Source organism: Nannobrachium achirus (genome assembly GCF_963921795.1).
Source record: "Nannobrachium achirus genome assembly, chromosome: 3".
Taxonomy (NCBI): domain Eukaryota; kingdom Metazoa; phylum Chordata; class Actinopteri; order Myctophiformes; family Myctophidae; genus Nannobrachium; species Nannobrachium achirus.
The window spans coordinates 26,123,829-26,136,328 of record NC_137812.1 but is presented as its reverse complement, the minus strand read 5'-3'; the positions used below and the strand labels follow the sequence as shown (position 1 = coordinate 26,136,328).

The 12,500-nt window shown below is 43.6% G+C and overlaps 1 protein-coding gene across 1 annotated transcript in view; it reads right to left on the bottom strand.

The window, feature by feature from the left end:
• LOC308282129 (protein sidekick-1-like) overlaps window positions 1-12,500 on the bottom strand; it is a gene marked incomplete at both ends in the record, with an annotated part of 370,021 nt that overhangs the window by 35,919 nt on the left and 321,602 nt on the right. The window contains 3 exons of the mRNA XM_080722473.1: window positions 139-289; window positions 1,875-2,005; window positions 3,329-3,450. Of these exons, the coding sequence (XP_080578599.1) occupies window positions 139-289; window positions 1,875-2,005; window positions 3,329-3,450 (404 nt within the window). The remainder of the gene's footprint in view (window positions 1-138; window positions 290-1,874; window positions 2,006-3,328; window positions 3,451-12,500) is intronic.

Here is a 12,500-nt window from a genome sequence, read left to right as displayed (position 1 = left end):
AAGTTCTCAGAATCTGGTTAAAAGGGCGATTTTATTCTTTTCTTTCTATCACACAAAGATTTGGAGGACCCCCTGTAGTAACTCTGAGGACCCCCTAGTATGTGTTAATGAAAGTATGCGTGTGCGTGCGGTACGTACCGTCCAGCGGAGGCGGAGACTGGTCTGAGTGGCTGACAGCAGGGTGAGGTTGAAGGGGTGCGTGTCGGGCGCAGCCTGCAGTGTCTGGATCACCCTGGAGGGGGCGCTGAGGGGACTGGAGCCCACGATGTTCACCTGGCGCATGCGGAACCTGGCCAGACGCCCAGAGAAGAGAGACACACGTATGTTAGTTAGAGGACGCAGGAAATCGATACTAAAACTCAATTCATCACAAGCTAAATAAAACAAAGACAATGGTTTGTCCCTGGGCGAAGGACGTCGATCTGACTATTAATTTACCGAATGTCTGTCCGTCTGACCGTCTGTCTGCATGCTGACATCACTGATACTACACAGTGTCGCCAACATGGTAACAGCCGCTTGCTGAAACAATGCCCAAATTTGGAGATGAGCATGCTGACATCACTGATACTACACAGTGTCACCACCATGGTAAGAGCCGCATGCTGAAACAATGCCCAAATTTGGAGATGAGCATGGTGACATCCACCATGGTAATAGCTGCTTGCTGAAACAATGCCCAAATTTGGAGATGAGCATGCTGACATCACTGATACTACACAGTGTCACCACCATGGTAAGAGCCAAATGCTGAAACAATGCCCAAATTTGGAGATGACCATGGTGACATCCACCATGGTAACAGCCGCATGCTGAAACAAGGCCTACATCACATCACAGAGGTATTGCACAACTGGACGTCAATGGTGACTGTTCTGCCGGTCTGGGTTCTCCAACATTACTTCTGAGACTCCTACATTCAATCCCTCATATACTGTGCACACCCCCCGGGCACAGGACTAGTTTAGGACTGATTTGTCTCAAACTGTGGCTCTAATGTCTCAACCAAAGTCCTCCTTATAATCCTGTGTTCGGTTAGAGACGTCACGCTCAGAGTCTTTGCGATTAGTCCTTCAAACGCTTTCTGGTGGACTGAGTCTGTGTGTGTGTGTGTGTGTGTGTGTGTGTGTGTGTGTGTGTGTGTGTGTGTGTGTGTGTGTGTGTGTGTGTGTGTGTGTGTGTGTGCGTGTGCGTGTGTGTGTGCGTGTGTGTGACACTAATACAGAGAGAGCGTGTGTGTCTGCTTGTAAATGATGACTTCATTATATCAACCCCCCCTCGCCCTTCCCTGAACGAGCAACTTTAACGAGGAATTTAAAAACAAAGATGAGAACATTGCTTCAACTTTGGTCCCCGCGGCGTCGCAACATAATGTCTGATACATGTGATACAGAGAGAGAGAGAGAGAGAGAGAGAGAGAGAGAGAGAGAGAGAAAGAGAGAGAGAGATGGGTTCTTGCTGTTCTGAATACAACTAGATCACAGTCAGAAAACAGCAGGATACTCGAGGCACTAAAGCATCCTCTCCTCTCCTCTCCTCTCCTCTCCTCTCCTCTCCTCTCCTCTCCTCTCCTCTCCTCTCCTCTCCTCTCCTCTCCTCTCCTTGCAGAAGGGTAATAAGGCTCTGTACGCAGCAGCTGTGAAGCTGCTGACAAACAGAAGCTCTCAGATGGGATTGTCTCACTCTGTGCAGCTGTGTGATTTATGTCACATCACCTGACTCTCCCCACGCTGCAGCAGCAACAACTGGAGGACGGAGCTAGGTGTGTGCTGTGTGTGCTGTGTGTGCTGTGTGTGTGTGTGTGTGTGTGTGTGTGTGTGTGTGTGTGTGTGTGTGTGTGTGTGTGTGTGTGTTGTATCTGGGTGCGTGCTGACCTGTACTGGGTGAAAGGGCTGAGGTCTGGAATCTCCAACATTTCTGCAGGTGGCTGATTGTCCTTCTGGTAAACAACTGACCACGGCCCCTCCTTCTTCTTCTCCTCCTCCTCACCTTTCTTTTTCACAACCTGGAGTCAAGCGGGAGAGAGACAGAGACAGAAATAAAATGTTGTCAACCAATCATCAAGGATGATGATACACGAAAGAAGAAGAAGAAGAAGAAGAAGAAAGAGATAGAGAGAGATTCCTCCATGATTTAAGTATTTAGACTGGTCTACACGCACGCACGCACGCACGCACGCACGCACGCACGCACGCACGCACGCACGCACGCACGCACGCACGCACACATCCTCAGTGTCAATTACTGTATGGCGTGACCACGCCAAGTCCTTCTAGAACTGCAGTGGTTGCATGCATCTACGTACAGTATGTACAGTATGTATGCCTGTCCCCTCAAAACTACTGTACACCAATCACAGCCACTATAGTATATATGCCTGACATCACAAAACAGAGCCATTTCCGCCCATGGAACCCTGAAATACCTGGTGAAGAAAAACTGAAAGTGAAACTTAAGAAAAGCATAAAAGTTGGGCCCTAGTTGAAAATCTGTGCATGTAAAGATCTCTCTGTCTTTCTTTGAATCTCTACACCAACGTTGTTCTTGTGAAGCACTTTTGTTGTTATGGGTGAAGTATTTATAAAGATCAATACTTCTATTTTGTGATTTGTGTGGGTTTGTTCACAAACTGCACACATCAAGCGTCTTGCTATCGACGGATAAAGACTGGACATGGAGGCCACAGTGAATATAAAATGTAATCCTAATCCCAAAGTACTTTTTGAGTACCGTCTAAAAATCTGTAATTCTAGTCACTTAAGTGGATTTTAAATTGAAGTTTAAAGAAAGCTTATACTTGTTTTTGTAATGGCAAGAATTAAACTGTAGCCTGCAGTTAAGCCAGAAATCTTGGTGTAGGCATGAACCAGAATTTCAACAGCCGCATTAAGATAATTACAAATCAGCCCATTATCACCATAAGAATAACAAGGATTTATGTCTCTCAGCAGGATTTAGGGGGGAAAAAAAACTTGCGGATATATCTTCAGTAGACTCAACTACTGTCTTTACAGGTCTCTCGAAAGACTTTTGATAAAGAAACGATGGTAACCGGACTGGGATTTGTTGATAGGACGGACCTATTCTACGATTTCCTTCGGGGTCAATAAAGTATCTATAAATCTATCCACCTATCTGTATTCATATTGAAATGATTACATTCAGGATGTGACAATTTAACTCTTAGGGTAGTCTTCAAAAGAGCTATGATATACAGTTTCTCAAATAGTTTTTAACACATCACACAATTATACTTCAATATTACTAAAATATTTAATTCACTTCTACTTGAGTAGGCTACTTCACACACACATCACACATCACACACCTGTCCTTCTACAATCCATCGTGAAATGGCTGTCTTGCCGTCAGAGCCTGGGCGGAACCTTAAGGTGGCCGACCGAGGGCTGATGTTGGAGATGACCAGGTGGGATGGTGCACCAGGAAGTTCTAAACACAGGAAACACAACATTGAATCAAAGATGGTTAATTTATGAAAATACACCATACCAATTGGAACCACTAGAGGCAAAATGGTACACATCCTATAAATGCCGGCGTCTGAAGGCAAATCTCACAAACGTTCTTTTTACTGGTTCTAAATCTCGCGAGCGTGTTGCTAGGACACAAGAAAGGTTGATAATAAAGCTGGATTTTCTCCTGATTTGTCTTCCTGAAAAATGCCATTTTCATAGGAAAATCTTGAGAATATAGTGTCTGGCTTGTGACAATCAGGTCCACTATTTTGTTCAGTGATCATCCATGAGGCTAAAGAATGGTTCAGAAGCTGGGTGTTCGCGTTCACACCTCCATTGGAATGAATAGACTACAGCCTGTTTCCGGTCTCCGAAAAAGCTGTCTGCCTACTTCAATTCAATTCAATTCAATTCAATTCAAAGGGCTTTATTGGCATGAGAAAACATACGTTTACATTGCCAAAGCAGAAATGTACACAATACAATACAATACAATCAGAACAAAATATATACAGGTGAAAACAGTTTTCATGCATCACGGTAACGTGCAGGCAGAGCAGTGATATATACAATGGTTTTTAAGGTGGTTGGGTTCCATTTGATATCCTTCTCTTATCACAGCAGCTCACGAATCTTGCTGCTGTGTTTGCACATTGTTTTACTTCCCCCAGCAGGTATGGGAGTTTTTCATCATTGGTCATATTTTGAAACTCTCCTTGGGTGGTTATGATCTGTGGGAAGTATGTGTCTCTGATGTCTTGGTACAGCGGACAGGTGGTTAGAAAATGTAGCTCAGTTTCCACTTCATTTTGTGTGCAGTGGGTGCAAAGTCTGTTTTCTCTAGGGAGCCAGGTATGCCTGTGACGTCCTTTCTCGATTGCAAGACTGTGCTCACTGAGTCTGTACCTAGTCAAGATTTTTCTTTGTTTTGGGTCGGCCACCTTGCTCAGGTATTCTGCCATGGTGTATTCTCTGTTTAGGGCCAAATAGCATTCTAGTTTGCTCTGCTTTTGGGTTGCTTCTCTCCAATGTGTCAGGTAGCTTTCTTTCTGCTGTTTTATAATTTGGTTTAGTCCAGTGAATTGTCTGTCTGGTGGCTCTGCTTGTGTTTGTGTACAGAGTTCCCGGACCAGTTGGCTGAGGGGGCATCTCTCTAGGGTTTCTCTGTGTGTGAGTGCCTTGTTATGAAGTGCATCTGGGTCACTTTCTTTTAAGTGGTTATAAAATTTGAATGCTCTCTTTTTTATTTTGATTATGAGAGGGTATCGTCCTAATTCTGCCCTGCATGCATTATTTGGTGTTTTCCGCTGAATTCTGAGAATTGATTTGCAGAATTCTGTGTGCAGGGTCTCTATTTGATGTTTGTCCCATTTTTCAAGGTCTTGGTTTGCGGCTGGTCCCCAGATCTCGCAACCATAGAGGGAAATTGGTTCTATCACAGAGTCCAGTATTTTTAGCCAGGTTTTTATTGGGATGTCTATTTTGATGTTCCTTTTGATGGCATAGAAAGCCCTTCTTGCCTTGTCTCTCAGGTCTTTTACAGCTTGGTTGAAGTTTCCTGTGCTGCTGATGTTTAGGCCAAGGTAGGTGTAATTTTTTGTTTGTTCTAATGGGATTGTATTTAGAAAGAATTGCTGGTTTTGGCGGCTGGATCTCTTTTGAAATATCATGATTTTAGTTTTGGTTAAGTTTACTGTAAGGGCCCACGTCTGGGAGAATTTGTGTAGGAGATCGAGTTGCTGCTGCAGTCCTTCTTTGGTTGGAGACAGTAGCAGCAGGTCATCTGCAAAGAGTAAGCATTTGACTTCTGTTTTGCCTAGGGTGATGCCTGGTGCTGCAGACTGTTCTAAAGTTTTTGCCAATTCATTTATATATATATTAAAGAGAGTTGGACTCAGGCTGCATCCCTGTCTAACTCCCCGGCTTTGGGGGAAGAAGTCTGTGCGTTTTCCTCCTATTTTAACTGCGCATTCGTTGTTTGTGTACATTGATTTTATGATGTCATAGGTTTTTCCCCCGATACCGCTTTCCAACAGTTTGTACATCAGACCTTTGTGCCAGATTGAATCGAATGCTTTTTTGAAGTCAACAAAGCAGGAGAATAGTTTGCTTTTGTTTTTGTTTATTTGGTTGTCGATAAGGGTGTTGAGGGTGTAGATGTGGTCTGTTGTACGATAGTTTGGTAGGAAGCCAATTTGTGATTTGCTCAGGACGTTGCTTTCTGTGAGGAAATGTAGAATTCTGTGATTGATGATCATGCAGAGAATTTTACCGAGGTTGCTGTTTACACAGATCCCACGGTAGTTATTTGGGTCATATTTGTCACCACTCTTATGGAGTGGTGTTATCAGCCCTTGGTTCCATAAGTTGGGGAAAATCCCAGAGCTGAGCACGATATTAAGGAGTTTTAATATGGCCAGTTGAAATTTGAGGTCAGTGAATTTTATCATTTCATTAAGAATGCCATCAACACCACAGGCCTTCTTACTTTTTATTGTTTTTATTTTGTCTTGTAGTTCTTTTAGGGTGATTTGGGAATCTAATGGATTCTGATAGTCTTTTATGACTGACTCTAGGTTTTGCAGTTTATCTTGTATCTGTTTTTGCTCTTTGTTTTTCTCCATTGGGCCAAAGAGGCTGGAAAAGTGGTTCACCCATGTGTCTCCGTTTTGGATGGGCAGTTCGTCCTGTTTTAGTTTGTTAAGTTTATTCCAGTTTTCCCAGAAACTGTTTGTTTGTATGGAGTCCTCGATATCTTGTAGTTGGTTTCTGGTGTGTTGATCTCTCTTCTCTCTTACTGTATTCTTGTATTGTTTCAGTGTTTCTCCATATTGGAGACGTGTGTTCTGGTTGTCTGGGTCTCTATGTTTTTGGTTTGATAGTTTCCTTAATTTACTCCTGAGATTCTTACAGTCGTTATCGTACCATTTATCGTTCTCATGTTTTTTCCTGGCTCTCCTATTTGATACCTTTAGGCTTGCTAATGAAGCTGTAAGGTCAAATATATTATTTAGGTCGTCTACTGCCCTGTTTACACTTTCGTTGTTTTCTTGATAGGTTTTTCCTAGGAACTGATCTAGACGTGATTGGACTTGTTTTTGCCTAATAGCATTTTGGAATGCTTCTAAACTATTTTCCTTCCATTTGTAGAGTTTTCTAACATTGTGTAGTTTGTTTGGTTTTTGTTTTTCGTGGCTGTGTGTTGATCTGTTTAGGTAGATTGTGGTTCTGTTGTGGTCTGACAGGGGCGTTTGTGGGCTGACTGTGAAAGCTCTGAGAGATGTCATGTTTATGTCAGTGATAAAGTAATCTACGGTGCTGTTTCCAAGGGATGCGCTGTATGTATATCTGCCGAAGGAGTCCCCTCTGAGCCTACCATTAACTATGTACAGACCCAGTGTGCGACAGAGCTGCAGCAGCTGTGACCCATGTTTATTTGTTACTTTATCGTGATACACAGATACGTAAACCGGAGATGGCATGTCTTTTACATTTGTATATCAGTCTTGGACAGAATTCAACTAAACACGTGAACAACAGCACATATAGGTGGGGTTGGCAAAAGGGCCTTTCTGTGTGGAGTTTGCATGTTCTCCCCGTGTCTCCTAGGGTAGGTACCCTCACAAAAAAAATGCAGTAATCCTGGTCTCTATACTGCCTCCCCCTGGCCAGCCCGGGGCGCCTTATGGAGGGGAAAGGGACAGCACAAATGTATATTTTATTTGCGTCTCCAGCTGGTAGGTAACTTCTCTCTGTCTTTTTGAATTGTATTGGTGGTGACTTTCCTCATCACCACAAATGAGGCTGCGGGCAAAAAAGGAAAAGCCATTATATATGATTTCATCACAGCGGGGAGATGAAATACTTAACTAGTGGCCACCAGCTGGCGTAGCCTACTGTTGCAGATATAAAAATGTCAACATTAAAAATGGCAGTAAATCCTGCAGTGCATTTGTACAGATATAATTTCCCAGAGAAAGAATCACCACAGCACACATTCGCAGTATGTCGCGGAGTGTTTTGGGTCAATATACACATTAACATGACGTTTACAGTAGTTAAGACGCACGGCATTAAGAACGTATCCAATTCTACACAACTCATTGATTACATTTCTTTGTCACCATGTCATATGGTTATCATGTGCCCGGCAGCAATAATGATTATCTGCAGTCAAAGCCAATAAATCAGTGCAGAGAAGTAAATGTATGACACAGAAAGGAAATTAAGAACATCTGCCATCACGGATGAATAAAATATGACAACTTGTCCACCCTCTAATGTCCAACTACTGCCATTAGTCTGAGATATGTACTGTGTCAGGATGGCGAGGCCAGACATCTCAAGTACAGATGAACAGGACGGTGGCCTCCGTCCAGTGTTGCTGTGGTGATGAGTGTCCTTCTTGGTTGTCACCACAAGGAGACCAGTGTTGCCAGATCATTTAAGCCACAGAGTGCCACGCTGCGAGCTTGTAGATCTGCTATTTTTAAAAAGTCTTTGAATATTTCAAATACTTTTAAGGTTTTTTGAAAAACCTATGTTTCTATGTCAGTGGTGCTCAAACTCTTTCATGTGAAGGACCCCCAAAATGACATGTATTTGGCCACAGAACCCCATCTCAAAATATTTAGTTCCAGGGACCACGCAGAAGCAACATTTGAGTTACAAATGTTCACTTAAAAAATACATATATTCAAAGATTTGCACACATTTTCACGACTTTTCAAAAATAGCAGATCTACAAGCTTGCAGCGCGGCACTCGGTGCCGCGCTGTGAGCTTGTATAGCTGCTATTTTTCAATAGTTAATGCATAAAATAGCCCCCTTCACCTTGGGCCCTGATAACTCAGTCCCACTTTCCCCCCCACTTGTGACGCCCTGCTCGCGGTCGCAGAAGTCTGTAAAACGTCTTGACACGTAGCCTCTGATATGAGAAGCACATATAGATATAGTAGCCGAATGAAGTCAATGAACAGCTCAGTAAAGACCACTTCAGGCCTATGAATGTCTCAGTAACCTATAAGCCACCACGATTTATGCTGTGCCCGTTTATATTACAACACCATTTCATATCCATTATAGTGGAAGACGGACAGGCAGCTGTAATTGTCTTCCCCCGCAAGACAAAGTGCTTGGGTCGGCACGGCTGTTTCTAATCCAACCTGCGTCCTATATCACTGCTACAATACATCCCACCAATCGATACAAATCTAATCTCTATAGGACTACCTGTTACATCCCTGGGAACGTCCAGGGGATTAGGGATGTACGAATATCTTTTAAATTAATCAGGGGGAAAAAGGAATCAGGGAGAGTGAGAAAGCACAACAGCAGCACACAACTTTTCTCATCTACACACTTCACCCACACACCGGCTCTTTCCTAATTCAATGTTCTCTCTCCCCACAAAGGATCTTTAAACTTTGAAATGTCCGTCCACCATCTGAAGGAGTATCCCATCTCATAGAGGAACTGTGAAGCAAAATTAAATTGCTTGTCATCACCAGCTAGCAAATGACAGGCTTAACATCAAAAGCAGACAGGAGCTGTAATTGGGTGACAGAACAATGGCTTATCCGTACACCAATTTCAAATTAAAATGAAACAGGCCTGCTCTGCCCCGTGGGTAGCTATTTATTTTAATTGCCTCACTCATCCATTCAGAATGAGCGCCTGTAGACGACGATGACACGCCCGGAGAAACGTACAGATGAGAGAAACAACGAGCTTCCGTCTTTGTGATTGTGATTATCATCCAATTATGACTTTCGGGGCCTGATTTAACTCTCAAATACCGGGAACGCGCCCGAGTCGCATTCGATTTTAACCACTTTAACCATTATTTTATGCTTTAACTATTGAAAAATAGCAGATATACAAGCTCACAGCGTGGCACCGAGTGCCGCGCTGCGATCTTGTAGATCTGCTATTTTTGAAAAATCGTGAAAATGAGTGCAAGTCTTTGAATATCTTTGACCCGATCTTTGACCCGACTTCTAAATCCTTCCTCTAAATCAGTGGTTCTCAAACCTTTTCACGTCAAGGACCCCCAAAATTACAGGTATTTGGCCACGGACCCCCATCTCAAAATATGTTGTCCCAGGGAACACCCAGAAGCAAATATTTGAGTTACAAATGTTTGCTTTTAAATAGATATATTCAAAGACTTGCAAAGAAATATCCAGATTTTTCAAAAATAGCAGATCTACAAGTTCGCAGCGCGGCACTCGGTGCCGCGCTGTGAGCTTGTATATCTGCTATTTTTAAATTGTTAAAGCGGTCAATAATCCTAGGCCTAAATGGGTTAAAGATTGTTGATTGAAGCAACAGTGGCTGTCTGCTGGTTTTCTCGGTTCGCGGCGGTAAACAAAATCAACTGAAGCTTCCCAGTGCTAGACACTGTCTGTCACGCCGAGAGCCTCAGTGCATCAATCAATGGCAGACTAAACAATCAACATTTCATGGGAATTCCGATAAAACAATTTGTTTGGAGCCACTGTGACTACATACGCCAATGAGAGGTTTACAACTGCAGCTCTGGAAAAAGCCAGGTGAAAAATATATTTGTCAGGCCCAGTGTCTGGCTGCTCCAGCCACTGACAGTTGCTGAATGGATGGACATCGGACGGGCAGACGCATTTCATATGCACTCAGAGGGATGTGAGCCGAATTATTGGAGGCTCTCTCCTCACAGGTTAAATAAACCCTCAAAGCCCTGGAACACGCCCATTAGATTTGAACCACTTTAACTGTTATTTTATGCTTTAACTGATTGAAAAATAGCAGATATACAAGCTCACAGCGCGGCACCGATCTGCTATTTTTGAAAAATCATGTAAATGTGTCTTTGAATATCTTTGATGCGACCTTTGACCCGACTTCTAAATCCTTCCTCTAAATCAGTGGTTCTCAAACTTTTTCATGTCAAGGACTCCCAAAATTACAGGTATTTGGCCACAGACCCCCCCCCCCCCCCCCCCCCATCTCAAAATATGTTGTTCAAGGGACCCCCCCAGAAGCAGAGATTTGAGTTACAAAAGTTTGCTTTGAAAAATATATATTGAAAAATTTGCACACATTTTCACGATTTTTCAAAAATAGCAGATCTACAAGCTTGTGAGCTTGTATATCTGCTATTTTTCAATAGTTAAAGCATTCAATAATTCTAGGCCCTAAATGGGATAAACGAAAAGCTTGTTTCTCATAATGAAATTCATCTTATCAAAAGCCCATCGCAACGCTCTCTGCTCCACATCAGCTCCATCATCGCCATGACGTCTCACTTCAAGCCCATTTTACAGCCACTTGCTCTCAAAAATGCGTTTTGGTTGAGACCCGAGGTTTCTCGGGGGATTTGCACACGCAGCGCATTCCACAGAGCCATCTGGCGTGATCCATTTGATTCCAGCATTACAATTGGCAGCCACTCGTGTTTGCTGAACACATAATTAGATTACGGCTCTGTGTGTGAACCTCAAATGAGAACGCTTGTCGTGACAACAAAAGGCTCGCGCCCCGCCGAAATGATACTATAGAGTACACAAGGAAATGTTAATTAGAATACAAGCAATCTTTTAAAATTCCGAATATGTATTTTTGTGGACACGTCGTCAACTGCCACGGCTGACTGCGCTGCCTGCCACATTGGTTCATTGTAACATAGAAACTTTGATATGAGCTTCATGCCTCGCTCAGATGGCAATAATCCCTCAGCTCCATGAATACATGAATATATAAACAAGCACAGCAGCTGAGGCCAATGAATCGCTCCCTCTCACCAGCCATCCATCCTGAAGTTCTCCTCTCTCCCCCTCAATTCTCTGTCTTTTGCGCCGTCTTTTGCTTTCATGAATTAATGAATAACTTCTGAATCGAAGATGTGTCGGTATCCGTCTCGCAGTGCCTCTTCTTTTTTTCTCTTCCTCTTTTGGCCTTTATTCATAAATTAGTCATCTGAAAGTGTTGGGGGGGTGGGGGTCCTGCAGCATTATCTGTGTTTGACCCCCCTGCCCCCCGCACACGCTTTCTTCCCCTGCCTCAGTCCCCCTGTTTCCTGTCTCACGTAGAACACTGATTTTTAAGATTTCTTCAATAAACTTAACTCTTCTGTTCCCCTGAGACTCTGTTTATTCTCTTCTTCCACTCTCTGTTCTTCATTGTTAGGAGTTCTATTTTTGTTCTCTCTTCTCTCTTTCTCTCTCTCTCATATCTCCATTCCTCCTCAATCAGTAGTAATGGTTGAGGCTGGGCCTTGGTCCAATCGACTGTACACATGCACATCATACCAAAGTACTCGCTGACTTCCTGTAAATGAGGCTCGTTCTTTGTGTTGGAGTGTTTTTGCACGCATTTGCATGCATGTGTATGCGTGTACGCATTTGTGTGTGTGTGTGTATGTCAGAGGTTGCGTTAGACCTGTACAGTATATCATGTGGGTTGTTCTTGGTCATTTTAACACACTGTCCGCCGGTATTAATTAATTCATTCATCCACGTCTCTGCCACAGGTTTTCAGTGTTTTTACCTTATTTCGCCGACCCACGGCGTCAGACAAAGACTGTCTGTAAAGTCCAATGATATTTTCTTCTTTCACCCGGAAAAGAAAAATGATAACCGCGATCATCCGATCTTTAGTTATGGTCCGATGGCTTAAGGCCTTAAAGTACCTACCCTAGGAGACACAGGGAGAACATGCAAACTCCACACAGAAAGACCCTTTCACCAAACCCACCTAGGGTATGGGCACTGATGACGCGGAGGAGAGAACACGCCCAAAGCACCGACAGTGTCCCCAGCTGCGTGAATCAAACCCAGGACCTTCTAGCTGTGAGGCGACAGCACTACCAACTGCGCTACCGTGCCCCCCTCACCGACCAATATGTCTGAGCCATGGGGACTTTGTCAGAGTACCCGTCTGTCTGTGTCCCGGACATTCTGAGTGGCAGTTCAGAATCCTAGCGCAATGTCTGGTGTGTGTGTGTGTGTGTGTGTGTGTGTGTGTGTGTGTGTGTGTGTGTGTGTG